At 47.3% G+C, this 21,008-nt stretch overlaps 1 protein-coding gene across 2 annotated transcripts in view; it reads left to right on the top strand.

The window, feature by feature from the left end:
• Window positions 1–13,158: 13,158 nt before the first annotated feature.
• The window catches only part of LOC148478227 (uncharacterized), a 198,582-nt gene continuing 190,732 nt past the window's right edge, over window positions 13,159–21,008 (top strand). For both annotated transcript variants that reach the window (XM_088455750.1, XM_088455749.1), the window contains exon 1: window positions 13,159–13,521. In XM_088455750.1, coding sequence (XP_088311876.1) covers window positions 13,453–13,521 — 69 coding nt within the window. In that variant the 5' untranslated portion in view covers window positions 13,159–13,452. The remainder of the gene's footprint in view (window positions 13,522–21,008) is intronic.

Genomic DNA, 21,008 nt, shown 5'->3' with positions numbered 1-21,008 from the left:
AGTATGACCTGTGTATAGGAATTGGTGTGTATAAGGTGTGTGATACCAGTGTGACCTGTGTATAGGAATTGGTGTGTATAAAGTGTGATACCAGTGTGATCTGTGTATAGGAATTGGTGTGTATCAGGTGTGTGATGCCAGTGTGACCTGTGTATTGGAATTGGTGTGTATCAGGTGTGTGATACCAGTGTGACCTGTGTATAGGAATTGGTGTGTTTCAGGTGTGTGATACCAGTATGACCTGTGTATAGGAATTGGTGTGTATCAGGTGTGTGATACCAGTGTGACCTGTGTATAGGAATTGGTGTGTATAAGGTGTGTGAAACCAGTGTGACCTGTGTATAGGAATTGGTGTGTTTCAGGTGTGTGATACCAGTGTGACCTGTGTATAGGAATTGGTGTGTATCAGTTGTGTGAAACCAGTGTGACCTGTGTATAGGAATTGGTGTGTGTAAGGTGTGTGATACCAGTGTGACCTGTGTATAGAAATTGGTGTGTAAGGTGTGTGATACCAGTATGACCTGTGTATTGGAATTGGTGTGTATAAGGTGTGTGATACCAGTGTGACCTGTGTATAGGAATTGCTGTGTAAGGTGTGTGATACCAGTGTGATCTGTGTATAGGAATTGGTGTGTATCAGGTGTGTGATACCAGTGTGACCTGTGTATAGGAATTGGTGTGTATCAGGTGTGTGATACCAGTGTGACCTGTGTATAGGAATTGGTGTGTATCAGGTGTGTGATACCAGTGTGACCTGTGTATAGGAATTGGTGTGTATCAGGTGTGTGAAACCAGTGTGACCTGTGTATAGGAATTGGTGTGTATCAGGTGTGTGATACCAGTGTGACCTGTGTATAGGAATTGGTGTGTATAAGGTGTGTGATATCAGTGTGATCTGTGTATAGGAATTGGAGTGTATCAGGTGTGTGATACCAGTGTGACCTGTGTATAGGAATTGGTGTGTGATACCAGTGTGACCTGTGTATAGGAATTGGTGTATATAAGGTGTGTGATATCAGTGTGACCTGTGTATATGGTATGCAATCGGGAAGCCGACTGCCTAAATACCGGTAGCCGGCTTCCCGACTGTCATATCCCGGCAAGGGTGAAATGCCGAGCGTCTAGATGTAGACGCCCAGCATTTCCCCGACGCCGGGAGACCGGCGCCCGGCATCCCGATCGTAGTGATGCCGGGCGCCGCGAGCGGACAGCCACGGGGGAGAGGGTTAGGTTTAGGGCTCCCGGGGTGGACTTAGGGTTAGGCACCCCTCCGGGAGGGTTAGGGGCAGGCTAGGGGGAGGGAGGGTTAGGGTTAGGCACCCCGGGGGGGGAACTTAGGGTTAGGCACCCCCCGGTGGACTTAGGTTTAGGCAGCAGGGAAGGGGGTGGTTAGGATTAGGCACTTACAGGGGGGATTAGGGTTAGGCACTTGGGGGGGAGGTGTGGGTTAGGCACCCCTAAGGAGGGTTAGGGGGGTTAGGTTAGACAATACTTACCTATCCACGATCGGGATTTCCAGCACTGTCGGGCTTCCGCTGCTCGGAACTCTACTGATGTCGGGCTGCCGCTGACGGGAATCGAACCATGCGGCCGGCGGTATTTCATAACGATTCCGTGTATAGGAATTGGTGTGTATAAGGTGTGTGATACCAGTGTGACCTGTGTATAGGAATTGGTGTGTATAAAGTGTGATACCAGTGTGATCTGTGTATAGGAACTGGAGTGTATCAGGTGTGTGATGCCAGTGTGACCTGTGTATAGGAATTTGTGTGTATAAGGTGTGTGATGCCAGTGTGACCTGTGTATAGGAATTGGTGTGTATCAGGTGTGTGATACCAGTGTGACCTGTGTATAGGAATTGGTGTGTATCAGGTGTGTGATACCAGTGTGACCTGTGTATAGGAATTGGTGTGTATCAGGTGTGTGAAACCAGTGTGACCTGTGTATAGGAATTGGTGTGTGTAAGGTGTGTGATACCAGTGTGACCTGTGTATAGGAATTGGTGTGTAAGGTGTGTGATACCAGTATGACCTGTGTATAGGAATTGGTGTGTATAAGGTGTGTGATACCAGTGTGACCTGTGTATAGGAATTGGTGTTTATAAAGTGTGATACCAGTGTGATCTGTGTATAGGAACTGGAGTGTATCAGGTGTGTGATGCCAGTGTGACCTGTGTATAGGAATTGGTGTGTATAAGGTGTGTGATGCCAGTGTGACCTGTGTATAGGAATTGGTGTTTATCAGGTGTGTGATACCAGTGTGACCTGTGTATAGGAATTGGTGTGTATCAGGTGTGTAATACCAGTGTGACCTGTGTATAGGAATTGGTGTGTGTCAGGTGTGTGATACCAGTGTGACCTGTGTATAGGAATTGGTGTGTGTCAGGTGTGTGATACCAGTGTGACCTGTGTATAGGAATTGGTGTGTGTAAGGTGTGTGATACCAGTGTGACCTGTGTATAGGAATTGGTGTGTATCAGGTGTGTGATACCAGTGTGACCTGTGTATAGGAATTGGTGTGTATGAGGTGTGTGATACCAGTGTGACCTGTGTATAGGAATTGGTGTGTATCATGTGTGTGATACCAGTGTGACCTGTGTATAGGAATTGGTGTGTATAAGGTGTGTGATACCAGTGTGACCTGTGTGTAGGAATTGGTGTGTATAAGGTGTGTGATACCAGTGTGACCTGTGTGTAGGTATTGGTGTGTATAAGGTGTGTGATACCAGTGTGACCTGTGTATAGGAATTGGTGTGTATCAGGTGTGTGATACCAGTGTGACCTGTGTATAGGAATTGGTGTGTATCAGGTGTGTGATACCAGTGTGGCCTGTGTGTAGGAATTGGTTTGTATCAGGTGTGTGATACCAGTGTGACCTGTGTGTAGGAATTGGTGTGTATAAGGTGTGTGATACCAGTGTGACCTGTGTATAGGAATTGGTGTGTATCAGGTGTGTGATACCAGTGTGACCTGTGTATAGGAATTGGTGTGTATCAGGTGTGTGATACCAGTGTGACCTGTGTATAGGAATTGGTGTGTATAAGGTGTGTGATACCAGTGTGACCTGAGTATAGGAACTGGTGTGTATAAGGTGTGTGATACCAGTGTGACCTGTGTGTAGGTATTGGTGTGTATAAGGTGTGTGATACCAGTATGACCTGTGTATAGGAATTGGTGTGTATAAGGTGTGTGATACCAGTGTGACCTGTGTATAGAAATTGGTGTGTATCAGGAGTGTTGCCAGTGTGACCTGTGTATAGGAATTGGTGTGTATCAGGTGTGTGATACCAGTGTGACCTGTGTGTAGGTATTGGTGTGTATAAGGTGTGTGATACCAGTGTGACCTGTGTATAGGAATTGGTGTGTATCCAGCAGCGGCTCCAGGCACGGGCAAGCCAGTCCGTCGCCCGGAGAGCTACTGTTTCCGGAGGGTGCAGGAAACGCCTACCTCCCTCCCTGCGCTATAGGATATATTTAAGCTCAGGGGGAGGGAGCGGAGGAGGGAAGGGGCGGCAACACAGGACGGCACTGGGCGCAGCACAGCCTAGCGCCGGCCCTGTGTGTATCAGGTGTGTGATACCAGTGTGGCCTGTGTGTAGGAATTGGTTTGTATCAGGTGTGTGATACCAGTGTGACCTGTGTGTAGGAATTGGTGTGTATCAGGTGTGTGATACCAGTGTGACCTGTGTATAGGAATTGGTGTGTATCAGGTGTGTGATACCAGTGTGACCTGTGTATAGGAATTGGTGTGTATCAGGTGTGTGATACCAGTGTGACCTGTGTATAGGAATTGGTGTGTATAAGGTGTGTGATACCAGTGTGACCTGTGTATAGGAATTGGTGTGTATCAGGTGTGTGATACCATTGTGTGGCCTGTGTATAGGAATTGGTGTGTATCAGGTGTGTGATACCAGTGTGACCTGTGTGTAGGAATTGGTGTGTATAAGGTGTGTGATACCAGTGTGACCTGTGTATAGGAATTGGTGTGTATCAGGTGTGTGATACCAGTGTGACCTGTGTATAGGAATTGGTGTGTATCAGGTGTGTGATACCAGTGTGACCTGTGTATAGGAATTGGTGTGTATCAGGTGTGTGATACCAGTGTGACCCGTGTATAGGAATTGGTGTGTGTCAGGTGTGTGATACCAGTGTGACCTGTGTATAGGAATTGGTGTGTGTAAGGTGTGTGATACCAGTGTGACCTATGTATAGGAATTGGTGTGTATCAGGTGTGTGATACCAGTGTGACCTGTGTATAGGAATTGTTGTGTATCAGGTGTGTGATACCAGTGTGACCTGTGTATAGGAATTGGTGTGTATCAGGTGTGTGATACCAGTGTGGCCTGTGTGTAGGAATTGGTTTGTATCAGGTGTGTGATACCAGTGTGACCTGTGTGTAGGAATTGGTGTGTATAAGGTGTGTGATACCAGTGTGACCTGTGTATAGGAATTGGTGTGTATCAGGTGTGTGATACCAGTGTGACCTGTGTATAGGAATTGGTGTGTATCAGGTGTGTGATACCAGTGTGACCTGTGTATAGGAATTGGTGTGTATCAGGTGTGTGATACCAGTGTGACCTGTGTGTAGGTATTGGTGTGTATAAGGTGTGTGATACCAGTGTGACCTGTGTATAGGAATTGGTGTGTATCAGGTGTGTGATACCAGTGTGACCTGTGTATAGGAATTGGTGTGTATCAGGTGTGTGATACCAGTGTGGCCTGTGTGTAGGAATTGGTTTGTATCAGGTGTGTGATACCAGTGTGACCTGTGTGTAGGAATTGGTGTGTATAAGGTGTGTGATACCAGTGTGACCTGTGTATAGGAATTGGTGTGTATCAGGTGTGTGATACCAGTGTGACCTGTGTATAGGAATTGGTGTGTATCAGGTGTGTGATACCAGTGTGACCTGTGTATAGGAATTGGTGTGTATAAGGTGTGTGATACCAGTGTGACCTGTGTGTAGGTAATGGTGTGTATAAGGTGTGTGATACCAGTGTGACCTGTGTATAGGAATTGGTGTGTATAAGGTGTGTGATACCAGTGTGACCTGTGTATAGAGAAATTGGTGTGTATCAGGAGTGTTGCCAGTGTGACCTGTGTATAGGAATTGGTGTGTATCAGGTGTGTGATACCAGTGTGACCTGTGTGTAGGTATTGGTGTGTATAAGGTGTGTGATACCAGTGTGACCTGTGTATAGGAATTGGTGTGTATCCAGCAGCGGCTCCAGGCACGGGCAAGCCAGTCCGTTGCCCGGAGAGCTACTGTTTCCGGAGGGTGCAGGAAACGCCTACCTCCCTCCCAGCGCTATAGGATATATTTAAGCTCAGGGGGAGGGAGCGGAGGAGGGAAGGGGCGGCAACACAGGACGGCACTGGGCGCAGCACAGCCTAGCGCCGGCCCTGTGTGTATCAGGTGTGTGATACCAGTGTGACCAGTGTATAGGAATTGGTGTGTATAAGGTGTGTGATACCAGTGTGACCTGTGTATAGGAATTGGTGTGTATCAGGTGTGTGATACCAGTGTGACCTGTGTGTAGGAATTGGTGTGTATAAGGTGTGTGATACCAGTGTGACCTGTGTATAGGAATTGGTGTGTATCAGGTGTGTGATACCATTGTGTGGCCTGTGTATAGGAATTGGTGTGTATCAGGTGTGTGATACCAGTGTGACCTGTGTGTAGGAATTGGTGTGTATAAGGTGTGTGATACCAGTGTGACCTGTGTATAGGAATTGGTGTGTATCAGGTGTGTGATACCAGTGTGACCTGTGTATAGGAATTGGTGTGTATCAGGTGTGTGATACCAGTGTGACCTGTGTATAGGAATTGGTGTGTATCAGGTGTGTGATACCAGTGTGACCTGTGTATAGGAACTGGTGTGTATAAGGTGTGTGATACCAGTGTGACCTGTGTGTAGGTATTGGTGTGTATAAGGTGTGTGATACCAGTGTGACCTGTGTATAGGAATTGGTGTGTAGAAGGTGTGTGATACCAGTGTGACCTGTGTATAGGAATTGGTGTGTATAAGGTGTGTGATACCAGTGTGACCTGTGTATAGAAATTGGTGTGTATCAGGTGTGTGATACCAGTGTGACCTGTGTATAGGAATTGGTGTGTATAAGGTGTGTGATACCAGTGTGACCTGTGTATAGAAATTGGTGTGTATCAGGTGTGTGATACCAGTGTGACCTGTGTATAGGAATTGGTGTGTATCAGGAGTGTTGCCAGTGTGACCTGTGTATAGGAATTGGTGTGTATAAGGTGTGTGATACAAGTGTGACCTGTGTATAGGAATTGGTGTGTATAAGGTGTGTGATACCAGTGTGACCTGTGTATACAGGGCCGGATTAAGGCTTGTGGGGGCCCCGGGGCAACTAAGTTGTGGGGACCCCCACCAATAAAATTGAAGCCCCACCGCCGATGCTATTATCATTTTACCTCCGGCCTCTTTTAAATGCACCTCCACCACTTCTGAAATGTACTCCACACACACCCCTACACCACCTCTGTATGTATTTAAATGTATCCCCCCACGCAACTCTCTACCAGTTCTTAAATGGCCACTCCACCCCCCCCGGCTATGCTGTGCTGCAGCACCAAATGTACTCACCCATCACTGTTCTTCTCACTGTCTCTTCGTCGTGTCTCCGTCTCTGCTCTGACAGGCGGCTTCAGCCTTGTAACATCATCAAGCGGCTGCCAGGAGCACAGCATGGTCGAGGATCAGTGCTGGCGGCCCCCATATCGGTAAGGAGTAGGACACCCATAATGACGGCGGTGCCCGACAGCATTGCAGACATGAAATAGCACACTGCGATGCTGCCGGGAGCCGGCCAGGAAGGGGGCAGAGTGGATCGAGTTGGGACAATGGTCTCCGCAGTGTGGGGGCCCCTAATGTGTGGGGGCCCCTGGACGACCGCTCCGTGTGCCTTGCTTATAATCCGGCCCTGTGTGTATAGGAATTGGTGTGTATCAGGTGTGTGATACCAGTGTGTCCTGTGTATAGGAATTGGTGTGTATCAGGTGTGTGATACCAGTGTGACCTGTGTATAGGAATTGGTGTGTATCAGGTGTGTGATACCAGTGTGACCTGTGTATAGGAATTGGTGTATAAGGTGTGTGATACCAGTGTGACCTGTGTATAGGAATTGGTGTATATCAGGTGTGTGATACCAGTGTGACCTGTGTATAGGAATTGGTGTGTATCAGGTGTGTGATACCAGTGTGACCTGTGTATAGGAATTGGTGTGTATCAGGTGTGTGATACCAGTGTGATCTGTGTATAGGAATTGGTGTGTATCAGGTGTGTGATACCAGTGTGACCTGTGTATAGGAATTGGTGTGTATCAGGTGTGTGATACCAGTGTGACCTGTGTATAGGAATTGGTGTGTATCAGGTGTGTGATACCAGTGTGACCTGTGTATAGGAATTGGTGTGTATCAGGTGTGTGAAACCAGTGTGACCTGTGTATAGGAATTGGTGTGTATCAGGTGTGTGATACCAGTGTGACCCGTGTATAGGAATTGGTGTGTATCAGGTGTGTGATACCAGTGTGACCTGTGTATAGGAATTGGTGTATAAGGTGTGTGATACCAGTGTGACCTGTGTATAGGAATTGGTGTGTATCAGGTGTGTGATACCAGTGTGACCTGTGTATAGGAACTGGTGTGTATAAGATGTGTGATACCAGTGTGACCTGTGTATAGGAACTGGTGTGTATAAGGTGTGTGATACCAGTGTGACCTGTGTATAGGAATTGGTGTGTATAAGGTGTGTGATACAAGTGTGACCTGTGTATAGGAATTGGTGTGTATAAGGTGTGTGATACCAGTGTGACCTGTGTATAGGAATTGGTGTGTATAAGGTGTGTGATATCAGTGTGATCTGTGTATAGGAAATTAGGAATTGGAGTGTATCAGGTGTGTGATACCAGTGTGACCTGTGTATAGGAATTGGAGTGTATCAGGTGTGTGATACCAGTGTGACCTGTGTATAGGAATTGGTGTGTGATACCAGTGTGACCTGTGTATAGGAATTGGTGTATATAAGGTGTGTGATATCAGTGTGACCTGTGTATAGGGTATGCAATCGGGAAGCCGACTGCCTAAATACCGGCAGCCGGCTTCCCGACTGTCATATCCCGGCAAGGGTGAAATGCCGAGCGTCTAGATGTAGACGCCCGGCATTTCCCCGACGCCGGGAGACCGGCGCCCGGTATCCCGATCGTAGTGATGCCGGGCGCCGCGAGCAGACAGCCGCGGGGGGGAGGGTTAGATTTAGGGCTCCCGGGGTGGACTTAGGGTTAGGCACCCCCCGGGAGGGTTAGGGGCAGGCTAGGGGGAGGGAGGGTTAGGGTTAGGCACCCCGGGGGGGGACTTAGGGTTAGGCACCCCCCGGTGGACTTAGGTTTAGGCAGCGGGGAAGGGGGTGGTTAGGATTAGGCACTTACAGGGGGGATTAGGGTTAGGCACTTGGGGGGGAGGTGTGGGTTAGGCACCCCTAAGGAGGGTTAGGGGGGTTAGGTTAGACAATACTTACCTATCCACGATCGGGATTTCCAGCGCTGTCGGGCTTCTGCTGCTCGGAACTCTGCTGATGTCGGGCTGCCGCTGCCGGGAATCGAACCATGCGGCCGGCGGTATTTCATAACGATTCCGTGTATAGGAATTGGTGTGTATAAGGTGTGTGATACCAGTGTGACCTGTGTATAGGAATTGGTGTGTATAAAGTGTGATACCAGTGTGATCTGTGTATAGGAAATGGAGTGTATCAGGTGTGTGATGCAAGTGTGACCTGTGTATAGGAATTGGTGTGTATAAGGTGTGTGATGCCAGTGTGACCTGTGTATTGGAATTGGTGTGTATCAGGTGTGTGATACCAGTGTGACCTGTGTATAGGAATAGGTGTGTTTCAGGTGTGTGATACCAGTATGACCTGTGTATAGGAATTGGTGTGTATCAGGTGTGTGATACCAGTGTGACCTGTGTATAGGAATTGGTGTGTATAAGGTGTGTGAAACCAGTGTGACCTGTGTATAGGAATTGGTGTGTTTCAGGTGTGTGATACCAGTGTGACCTGTGTATAGGAATTGGTGTGTATCAGTTGTGTGAAACCAGTGTGACCTGTGTATAGGAATTGGTGTGTGTAAGGTGTGTGATACCAGTGTGACCTGTGTATAGGAATTGGTGTGTAAGGTGTGTGATACCAGTATGACCTGTGTATTGGAATTGGTGTGTATAAGGTGTGTGATACCAGTGTGACCTGTGTATAGGAATTGCTGTGTAAGGTGTGTGATACCAGTGTGACCTGTGTATAGGAACTGGTGTGTATAAGGTGTGTGATACCAGTGTGACCTGTGTATAGGAACTGGTGTGTATAAGGTGTGTGATACCAGTGTGACCTGTGTATAGGAATTGGTGTGTATAAGGTGTGTGATACCAGTGTGACCTGTGTATAGGAACTGGTGTGTATAAGGTGTGTGATACCAGTGTGACCTGTGTATAGGAACTGGTGTGTATAAGGTGTGTGATACAAGTGTGACCTGTGTATAGGAATTGGTGTGTATCAGGTGTGTGATACCAGTGTGACCCGTGTATAGGAATTGGTGTGTGATACCAGTGTGACCTGTGTATAGGAATTGGTGTATATAAGGTGTGTGATACCAGTGTGACCTGTGTATAGGAATTGGTGTATATAAGGTGTGTGATATCAGTGTGACCTGTGTATAGGAATTGGTGTGTATCAGGTGTGTGATACCAGTGTGACCTGTGTATAGGAACTGGTGTGTATAAGATGTGTGATACCAGTGTGACCTGTGTATAGGAACTGGTGTGTATCAGGTGTGTGATACCAGTGTGACCTGTGTATAGGAATTGGAGTGTATCAGGTGTGTGATACCAGTGTGACCTGTGTATAGGAATTGGTGTGTGATACCAGTGTGACCTGTGTATAGGAATTGGTGTATATAAGGTGTGTGATATCAGTGTGACCTGTGTATAGGGTATGCAATCGGGAAGCCGACTGCCTAAATACCGGTAGCCGGCTTCCCGACTGTCATATCCCGGCAAGGGTGAAATGCCGAGCGTCTAGATGTAGACGCCCAGCATTTCCCCGACGCCGGGAGACCGTCGCCCGGCATCCCGATCGTAGTGATGCCGGCGCGCCGCGAGCGGACAGCCACGGGGGAGAGGGTTAGGTTTAGGGCTCCCGGGGTGGACTTAGGGTTAGGCACCCCTCCGGGAGGGTTAGGGGCAGGCTAGGGGGAGGGAGGGTTAGGCACCCCGGGGGGGACTTAGGGTTAGGCACCCCCCGGTGGACTTAGGTTTAGGCAGCAGGGAAGGGGGTGGTTAGGATTAGGCACTTACAGGGGGGATTAGGGTTAGGCACTTGGGGGGGAGGTGTGGGTTAGGCACCCCTAAGGAGGGTTAGGGGGGTTAGGTTAGACAATACTTACCTATCCACGATCGGGATTTCCAGCGCTGTCGGGCTTCCGCTGCTCGGAACTCTACTGATGTCGGGCTGCCGCTGACGGGAATCGAACCATGCGGCCGGCGGTATTTCATAACGATTCCGTGTATAGGAATTGGTGTGTATAAGGTGTGTGATACCAGTGTGACCTGTGTATAGGAATTGGTGTGTATAAAGTGTGATACCAGTGTGATCTGTGTATAGGAACTGGAGTGTATCAGGTGTGTGATGCCAGTGTGACCTGTGTATAGGAATTTGTGTGTATAAGGTGTGTGATGCCAGTGTGACCTGTGTATAGGAATTGGTGTGTATCAGGTGTGTAATACCAGTGTGACCTGTGTATAGGAATTGGTGTGTATCAGGTGTGTGATACCAGTGTGACCTGTGTATAGGAATTGGTGTGTATCAGGTGTGTGAAACCAGTGTGACCTGTGTATAGGAATTGGTGTGTGTAAGGTGTGTGATACCAGTGTGACCTGTGTATAGGAATTGGTGTTTATAAAGTGTGATACCAGTGTGATCTGTGTATAGGAACTGGAGTGTATCAGGTGTGTGATGCCAGTGTGACCTGTGTATAGGAATTGGTGTGTATCAGGTGTGTGATGCCAGTGTGACCTGTGTATAGGAATTGGTGTGTATAAGGTGTGTGATACCAGTGTGATCTATGTATAGGAATTGGAGTGTATAAGGTGTGAAATCATTGTCAAAACTGGATTTTGGGCTTAGGGTCTGATTCAGAGCCGGACGCTATTTGCGCTCGTTCGTTCAGAAAAATGGGCCGGCTATTTAAATTGACCGTTCGCTCTTTGCGGTCTGTTGACGCCTCTATGTCTGAACGAGCGAACAAAACATGCGCTCGCTATTTTGAAAAAAACGCCCCCTGGCCGCTCGCATCCTACGTCATCTCCGCTATTTATTTGATTAATCGAGTACATCGAACGGCGTATGAACTGCTCGCTATTCTTGTGGTAGGATTTTCCTACCGCAATCATGCGAGCAGTTCAGACTAAAAGACAACCAAGTGACGTGGGCAATGACGCTGCTTTGTTAATTATGCACACCCTTAAAACGCCCGTTTTGTCCTTTTGGCACGCCTGCGTTCGGATCTCCACTCCCCGTTTTCAAGCACCTTCCCCTGTTACCACCCACAAACGCCTCATTCTGTCACTCAAATTAGCAGGCATTCGCTGTTTTACGAGCGCACGATTTCCGACCGCACTGACTAGTTCGCGCATACGTATTACAACCCATACGCATGCGCAGATGTGCGAACATCGCTCGGAACGAACGAGCGTCCGCTTACGAGCGGCTCTGAATCAGGCCCTTAATTCAGAAATGTACTCAAATCCGATGGTTTACGTACATCTCCTATTTTTAACTGCTCATGGCCAGGACCCGTACTGAGCATGTGCAGATCGGGTTCTGCAGACGTCAGGTGAGTGACAGTATGCAGCGTTTGAGGGCAAGAAGGGGGTGGTGATGGGGGACGTCCTACAAAATGGGGGCAAGCAGCTTCACTGGCCCCGGCAACATCCTGAATAACCCAGATGACCGATGTTCATGCAGATGATCCAATGCTACGTCTTTGGATTACATAAACCGGCAGTGGGCATCTTTTTCCTTAAAACACCTCCTGCTGCATACTTTCGCACAGTAGCTGCGTCCATCTCTGAATCAGCCCCACAGAGCCAACAACTACTGCCGGTACTTTATTTTGATTCTCTTGTAGATCAGAAATTGCAGAACTCGCACAGCCCTCAGTATACTCATTCACAGGCTCAGCAATGCATACCACCAGACTACCGATTGCACTATGCAACTCTCACTGATATGCAGAGGCTTCTGGAAGCTTCTCTAACTGCGATTCACCATTTGGGTAAGGATAAGAGGCGAATTCAATTCCGTGCGATTTGCCGACAAATCAGCCAGTTACGGCAGTGCCAACATTACAAGTTTTATACTAGCACCTATATGTGCCGTTCTGGCATGGCACATTGCATCGATGCTGGGGAATGGAATTCCCCCCTAACCATCGGATTTCTGTCACCGATGTCAAAACCACTGATGTCAAACCATCGATGGTCGTTGGCCAGCAGAATGTGCAACAAAAAACTAGATTGAGAGCCGGAGTGGGCGATTCAATTCTTTTGCCGGCTGCTTTTTTTTAAGACGCCCGACTGAGCAATTCAATAGTTGCTACGTCAGGGCGCGATAGCAGCCGGCATTTCTGAGGGTGCGAGCCGAAATGTGTGAGAGACCCCCAGAACTTTAGACGGGTTTAGCCGTTTTACATGGCTAAACCCGGTCTCATAGAGGGCGATAATTAATGAGCGCCTAGAACAATTGAATTGCAACACTGGGCGCGCATTAATTATCACGTCGTAAAAAAACAATTGAATCGCCCCCGTTGAGTGAGTACTATTGAGAAAGGAGTGAATATCCTACATTAGGACAAGTGTTTTGGGCTGTCAGGTCCCCATATATCAGCAATTGATTGCAGCAATCGTGCAATTTTCAATCGATTGTGTATAAAAATCTTTCCCTTTTTCAATCGATTGTGGCAATTCTGCAATCGATTGGAAAAGGGAAAGATTTTTATACACAATCGATTGCAAATTGCACGATTGCTGCAATCAATTGCTGTTTATGGGGGCCTTAACAGCTGAGCTGGGTGACTGGAAGAGAAGGACGAAATAAACAATCAGCTGCCAAACATTCAGTTTCATAGATTTTCCAATACTCATACAGTTACTCAGTGTAAGTGAATCAGCAGCAGCAGCAGCAGCAGCAAGGAGTTGAGCAGTGTTTGTTTGTTAGGCTGAGCCAGTCAGAGAGGAGGGCAGGCCTAGTTCTGACGTTAGCCTCATGTGCCTTGGAGATTGCAGCCAATGCCTGCAGTGCAAAAGTGCAAATCACACAGACAGAGCCAGGCTGATTGTGCGTCTCCTGGGTGGCAGTGCAGAGCTTCCTCACGTTACATTATAACATGGACTTCTTCAGCAAGATCCTAAAGTCCGGCAATAAGAGAAAAGATACGCCCAATCCCTCAGACCAGGTACTGTGTGGTGCTGAACAACCCTGTTAAACAGGATGTGACTTGTTTTATGTCCCATCCTGTCTGATCTTAAATGCAGAATAATAGCTGTCTGCACAATTTGCAAGATTAGGGACCTACATTAGTCCATTTTTGTTTTTGCAAGATATTTTTTTCCATTTACAAAAATGAGTATCTTTAATCCTCTTTTTTTTTTCTTTTGCATAATTCTCTTAGAATGCTATTTTGAGCAATGATTCTTAATAAGAATAAAATTATTATGTCCTTTAGTATTCCTAGAACAAAACCATGTACTATCAGTTCTGGGCTTGGGCCAGGTGGTTGAGGCACCTAAAAATGACTGCACGTGCCTAGTTGTTGGAATCCGCTTCTGATGCAAACAGATGCTCACCTTTCTTGGCTCCTAGGTTTCACTTGCCGGCTTCTGAATTTGACGTAATTGTGGCGGCCGCTTGGTGCTATATTTACTTGTAAAGCTCCCATCCCCGTGGAATATAAAAATTGGTGCTAAGGAGGTTAACTAAATAACTAAAAGGTCTCCTCAAAGAACCAGGAGAGAGAAAAAAATTAATCAATGTTAATTCTACATAATATTGTAAAACCGCAGGTCGGAAATGTCAATAGGCGGCCATCAGTGATCGCCTATCCGTCTGGGAATCGGAGAATTTCTTCATGTTAAAAATCCTCGATATGCCTTTTCCCGATCATGTTTTGGTCAGGCTCGGCAAATCGGGGAAATCAAACAGGTTGGATTTCATCAATGTCTGGGGATCGAGGAATTGTGACAATCTATGTGTTGTATGGGAGCCTTAAGTTCTTCTGTCATGTCTCGAGTGAGACATTTGTCCAAATACTGTATAATTTTCTCCATAAAGGAAAAGAGAAAAAGAATATTCTGCACACCGTGTGATAAAATGTAATCTATAGATTTCCTCACCTATAAAGGCTGAGATGAAGCTTTTTAGGAGAATTTGTTGTATGTGACAATGACATAATTGTATGCCTGGCGTAAACCAGGTGCTACTGATAACACTTTGCATGCATCTTGCTGTGAATGTAAGTACAATATTTGTATGTGGGGATTACACCAAATATTTGACCATTTGTCCCCTTTCGGGTGGAATTCAATTATTTTCTCATGTGAGTAGCTCCTGTCTAAAGCATAGGGCGATATTTAATTGTTTGTGCCACGGGCTCCCATAACTTATCGCAGATGTTGCGACCAAATTGCAGGGGTTTAGTCGTGTAAAGCGGCTAATCCTGTCTAAAAGCCGGATGCAATAAGTTTAAGCTGTCCAAATGCTCTACTTTGGTCGGATTTCTGCTCACACCTCAGGAGGCTGCGTGCAGAAATCCGTGATGAGTGATGGGCGCCCGCAGCACTCCCGCCAGGGGCACAACCAATTGAATAGTTCCTAACGAAACTGCGGGCACCCAAAAACAATTGAATTCCCGCTTTTATTTTTTCCATAGTTCTAAATGAAAATGGTGAAAAATCGGGTAAATTGTCAATTGGGGGAACATGTAAAACTAAAATAAAGGAATAAAAAGAAGAGACTTGTTGAAAATCTTTTGTACATAGGGCCTGATTCAGAGCCGGATGCTCTGACCATAGCGCTCGCTCTGAATCAGTGCCCTCCTCCCTAAAAATGGAGCGGCCTCCTGGCCGCTCGTATAGCTGTGGGTGACCACCCACAGCTATAGCGAGCGTCCATGATGATGGTCGCGATGGTCTTGGACCATCGCGACCATCGGGCTTGCGACGAGACCCTGCGGTAGGGTCTCGCTGCCGCAGGCCCAGGAGTGATTTTGGCTCTATCAGAGCCAAAATCACTCCCACTGACATCATTACTGATGTCAGTGGGGCCGGACTCAGACGGTAGGCATTCCCATGGGAACGCCTTCGTCTGGCAGCAACGGCCCCGGCACGCCCACCAAAGGGGGCATGCTGTCAGTCACCATCGATAGCACGCCCCCTTTGGTGCGAGACCCCGAGCGACGTATTCCTCGTCGCTCGCCGGGTCTCGCGCATGCGCACAACGGAGCTCCCTCCATCGTGCGCATGCACATTCGGCAAACATCGACCCGCTTGCGAGCGTCCTTTGCTCGCGAGCGGGTCTGAATGACCCCCATATTCTGTAAATCACCATTCAATGTGCATATCACAGATGAAAATAGAATATTATGGCCCTTATTCAATTAGACGCGAAAAGTCAGAAAATATTCGCCTGTTGTACTTTCCGCCGCATTCCCCTGTTTGGGATGCAAATTTGCGGCATACACGTCCCCGCGATTTCCCCTGTGTTAAAAACTTTCTAGGAGTATATTTGTAAAAGTGGTGAAAAATTATAGAAAACAGTATTTTTTGTAAATAGTCCTGTCAAATTTGGGGTACTTGAAAATGGGTGCTAGCATATTTTTGTGTGTCTAAAGTGCACTTTTAAAAAATGTGAAAAATCCACCTGCTGCATGCACCTGCAATCCTAAAAACACCGGTCCCATCCATACAGCCCCCCAAGAAACCTATTTTGCTAGTTTTTATCCTTGTCCCCCACTTTTTTAATTTTCGCCCCAAAAATTTATCGGGATGTTCTGATTTGACCTTTGGGGAGGGGAGGGGGGTGGTGTCCAAAGGGTTCTGAATAATTTCCCCAGGTTTGCACACATTTACACTTTTTTCCGCCTGCCATTCATTGGAGAAACTTTTCCGTCTGTTTCAGTGCATTGGGTTTCCGCTTAGGCGAAAAAATCCTGGAATTGAATTTGGAGATAAGATGCAAACAGGCGAAAAGAGGCAATAGGCGAAACGTTGTTGCCGATTTCGGCTTTTCGCGTCTAATTGAATCTGGCCCTATGTCCTAATATTCAAAGTGAAGAGGTAAAAGTTCCATTTCCACATATTATACTAGCCAGGGCTGTTTCTGGAGAGGAGGGGTCCCGTGTGCAGTCTCCGACACGGGCTCCCTCCTCTCTGCTCGGCGGCTGGCAGCGCACTGAGCTGTGCGTGGCCAGCGCCGGAGTTATAGACTCTGGGCACTAGAGTGTGCCCAGAGTCTATAGTGTCTGCACAGGTCACCGGGAAAATGGCTGTGGCGGCCATTTTCCTTGTACTGCGCATGCGCAAATGATGGGAAAATGGGCGCTGCGGACATTTTACAGTCGTTTTACAGCGCCGGACCCCCTGCGCCGACGTGAGACTCCGGAGAGGTAAGTAATATTATGGGTGCAGGGTGTGTGGTGCGGGGCCCCCCTGGACCCAGGGGTCTGTGTTCCCCGCACACCCTGCACCCATTATAGATACGCCCCTGATACTAGCTGCTGTTCCTGACGCTGCCTTTAAAAAAAAAAAAAAAAAAATCTCTTTCCTCACCTTTCTCTTCAGTGCTTCCCCTGTCTCATTAAGAGAAAAAGACGTTGAGATAGCGCACGCTGTGCATGTCAGGTCTAACGTGCATGTATTTGATGACATGATTTTTTTTATCGGGACTTCATTTTATTATATATATATTATCCTTAGCATTACTTTGTTTTCTTTTCATCTTTACTATTGTAGTTTATGGGACATCCTTGCATTTTCTTCTCTCCTTTCGTGCCTTTATCCTTTATTCTATACTTTTACATATTTTGATTGTGTATTATGTTGTCATTAGTTGATTTTCAAATACTGCCTTATTTTCTTCATAAAGTGATTAAGTATGGGAAATAACAGAAGCGTTTCCTTACAGAAAATTATTTCTAAGTGCGGATTGTAAACTATTGCAAACATGTGACAATCCACTGTATCAGATTGTCGTTGTACCTGTTTGAAAATAATGGTGGAATGTGAGGGAAAGTCTGTTCTCAAACCGCAGTTGGTGGTGAGATATAGAATCTGGCTTAAACTATCATAAAGGAATACATCGCACCCATCGATATATGTATACTTACAACCAGTATGTAATATCTTGAATGTCATAATAGTTTGTCTGAAACAAATGCTGGGTACACACTGGCAGATATATTGGCCAATCAATTGATTGGCCAATATATCGGGTGCCCGTCGGCCAGTGTGTACCAGGAATATGTCTGTGAACGAAGTGTGGATATATTGTGCTGTGTCTACGAGCGTTCTCCCAAACGCCCGTACTCTTGTTGCAAAGGCCGCGGAAAGGGGGGCGCAATATGCTCCCCGGCCAGCGGGACCCGCAGACAGAAGACAAATAATGGTGGTTCAGTGTGTATGAACAATTATCTGCAGGTATATCTGTTAAGTGTGTACCCAGCTTAAGGAGCATATTTATTTATTGGCAATAAGTAATTATAGATGGTTGGGATGTATGAAGAAATGCCTGTAGTGACAGGGGCTCCAAAAAGAGCCTGTACATGTGGTAAGTAGTGCTAATGCGATCCCTTCACTTCTCCTTTGGGAGCCGTGCGCTCTACTGCACATGCGTGGTCTGCTGACCGGGGAGAGATCCTATGGATCCCTCTCTCGGTAACTCTGGCGATCTGTAGTCTATAGGTTACAGCAGCTACCGCCATCTGGGTATGGTGTTAGCTACAGGGTCAAAGCTCCGTAATTCATCGCATTCCGTAGCTTGGTAAGTTTTGCCAAAAAAAGCAGCTCCCCAATGGGGGCTGTTTTTGGGAGCAAGAACAAGGGACTGCAGCAGATATATCTGATGTCTCCAGCAGTCCCCTGTACATAAATGCTGGGGATACTTAAGGGATAGCCTGCAAATATTAATTGATAAATAGGCCTCATAGGGTGCGATTCAATCCAACGCAAATTGAATAGCGCCGGGAAGAAGCCCCGGAGATATTCAATTCAGCGTGCTGTTAACCCCTGACTAAGGATTTCTTCTCTCATCCCTCCTGGGGTGCGAGCAGAAATCTGACAAAACTACAGGTGTGATGCGTTTTCTGCCCTTAGCGCCACGGAAACCGCATCGCGCCGGGCAGTTTAGTCGGAGAATGCCGGTTCTTGCAACTAAACACCATGTTTAAGGCGCGAGGGGCACAAGAACCGTCATTCTCCGACAAAACAGCGCGCTGAATCGAATAGCTCCGGGTGCCCATAGTCTGAATGTGAGGTTTAGTAACCAGTTGAAAGCAAGCACACATACACCCAGCGCCAATCAAGCAGGGGGATCAAATATCCATGCAACAGTAAAAGGAAGAGGCGATTATCAACCTCACTAGCAAAAACAAAAAGTAGGTAAACTGCGCTCGAACACTTATGCAGGCACATGAGATGATGACACATATATAAATGTAAATTGTATTTTTATTACACTTTGAAATAAAAAAACAAAGAAAAATAAAGCATAAACATACAATTAAAAAACAATGAGTATCTGAAACAAATGAAGTTGATCAGACTCCTGAAAAAAATGTGTATCCCAATAGCCAGATACAACATAAAAACTGTTGTACATAAACAATTAAACTGTAGTAAAAAAATCAAGTGATGGGTATAGTATCCAAAAATATAGAGATTCCTAGGTGGACAGATTCAAGTGTCTGTCATTAATTTGCAACTCGCTGTGTAGATGTTATTTAATATGGGTAGAGATATATCCATCACGATAATTGATGATAAGCTGTGGTGTTGATAAGGAACTCGGGGCCTGATTCAGAGCCGGACGCTCTGACAAGAGCGCTCGCTCTGAATCAGGGCCCTCCTACCTAAAATTGGAGCGGCCTCCTGGCCGCTCGCATAGCTGTGGGTGACCACCCACAGCTTATGTGAGCGGCCAAAAAGATGGTCGCGATGGTCAAGACCATCGCGACCATCGGGTTTACGACGAGTCCCTGCGGTAGGGTCTCGCTGCCGCAGGCCCAGGAGTGCTTTTGACTCTATCAGAGCCAAAATCACTCCCACTGACATCACTAGTGATGTCAGTGGGGCCGGCCCCAGACGGTAGGCGTTCCCATGGGAACGCCTCCGTCTGGGCAGCAACGCCCCCGGCACGCCCACCAAAGGGGGCGTGCTGTCACTCACCATCGACAGCACGCCCCCTTTGGTGCGAGACCCATAGCGACGGCCTGGCCGTCGCTATGCGGGTCTCGCGCATGCGCACGACGGAGCTCCCTCCGTCGTGCGCATGCGCACTAGGGCACCACCGACCGCTTGCGAGCGCTCAGCTCTCGCGAGCGGGTCTGAATCAGGCCCTCAGTCAGTGACTCACATTGCAGCCATAATGTTAGAGGAAAGTCCAATCATAGATTTTTATAAGTATACCTTGGCTGATTGAAATATGACAGTCCGTATGTGCAGTAAATGCCAGTATTAGCGCTGGCTGGCTGTGACCAGTACTGTACCTGTGGATGGATCAACACGGTAAGCGGGATAGCTGGACGTACTGGAAAATAGCACTCACAGTCAGCGTTTGTTCCTGGGCAGACAAGTAAGATTGCAAATGAATGCCCGTCAGTCAAGCGGCAACTTGGAGCAGCTCCGTGGTTAAGGCTGATCACCGTCCCCGTGGTAATCCCAATGGAGCAGCGAGGAGCCGCTGAAATGGCAGGCGGCTCCCGTATCTGTCTAATTGGTGGTGTAATGAGCCAGTGGGGGGTGATCCACAATCAGAAAACCACGTGTGCTTACTCTGTTGTAGGGTCCTGTCTTGGTTGCAGCAGTGACCCAGCAATGGGGAGTGACATGCCAGTAAATTGAGAGAATAGTCAGCGGCTTCTGATGGAAGGTCAGCGGATATATTGAAGAGAGAGTTCCCAAGAAAACTTGGTATGAGAGCAGCAACGCGTTTCGGCTACAACTGTAGCCTTTTTCTAGTTGAAGATAATCTAATACACGGTTGTAAAATACACTTTGTGGATGGTAATTTTTCTGACTTGCTATGAGCATACATACCGACTTACTGGCCAGCTTGGTGGAGAACGTGGATCGGCAAAGTGGGCGGTGCGTAGGTATGATGGTGATATTGCGCCATTGTGGCCCTGCCCCCTGCTACTACCGGCATTGTGAAGTGGTGCGAGGCCACGAAGATGCTATTTAGTGCAAAAAGAGCCACTGACTGCTTTGTCCAGCGGCTTTATTCAGGAAGTGGGTATCCGCAGGTGGGAATGGAACAGTAGCTGGTAGAACATTCAGGAGGAGTAAAGTCAGGTGGTTATGGAACAGTGGCTGGTAGAACATTCAGGAGGAGTAATGTCAGGTGGTGACGGAACAGTGGTTGGTAGAACATTCTTCTATAGTGAAGATATGTATGGGTTTTAAAATACTGCTGGAAAGAATGAAGGTAGAGCGTGATTCTGGGTACACACTCAGATGATGGATTGGTCCGGGCGGCTGATTTGTAAGCTATACACACTTGCCAATTGTCTGCTCGATATGTCTGGCCTGATATCACAACTGGACCAGCATCTAGATTTGCCCTCCAGTTGTTATGTCAGTGTCAGTGGTCCCTGTGGCCAGTGTACGTGGGGTCGGTGGGTTGTCCTTACACACAGCCAGACGTAACAATATATCTGCAAGATATATCTGC

Source organism: Taudactylus pleione, unplaced genomic scaffold, assembly GCF_031769625.1.
Source record: "Taudactylus pleione unplaced genomic scaffold, aTauple2 ptg000671l, whole genome shotgun sequence".
In the NCBI taxonomy this organism is placed as follows: Eukaryota; Metazoa; Chordata; class Amphibia; order Anura; family Myobatrachidae; genus Taudactylus; species Taudactylus pleione.
The sequence above is the reverse complement of the archived record's forward strand: the minus strand, read 5'-3'. Positions and strand labels throughout refer to the sequence as shown.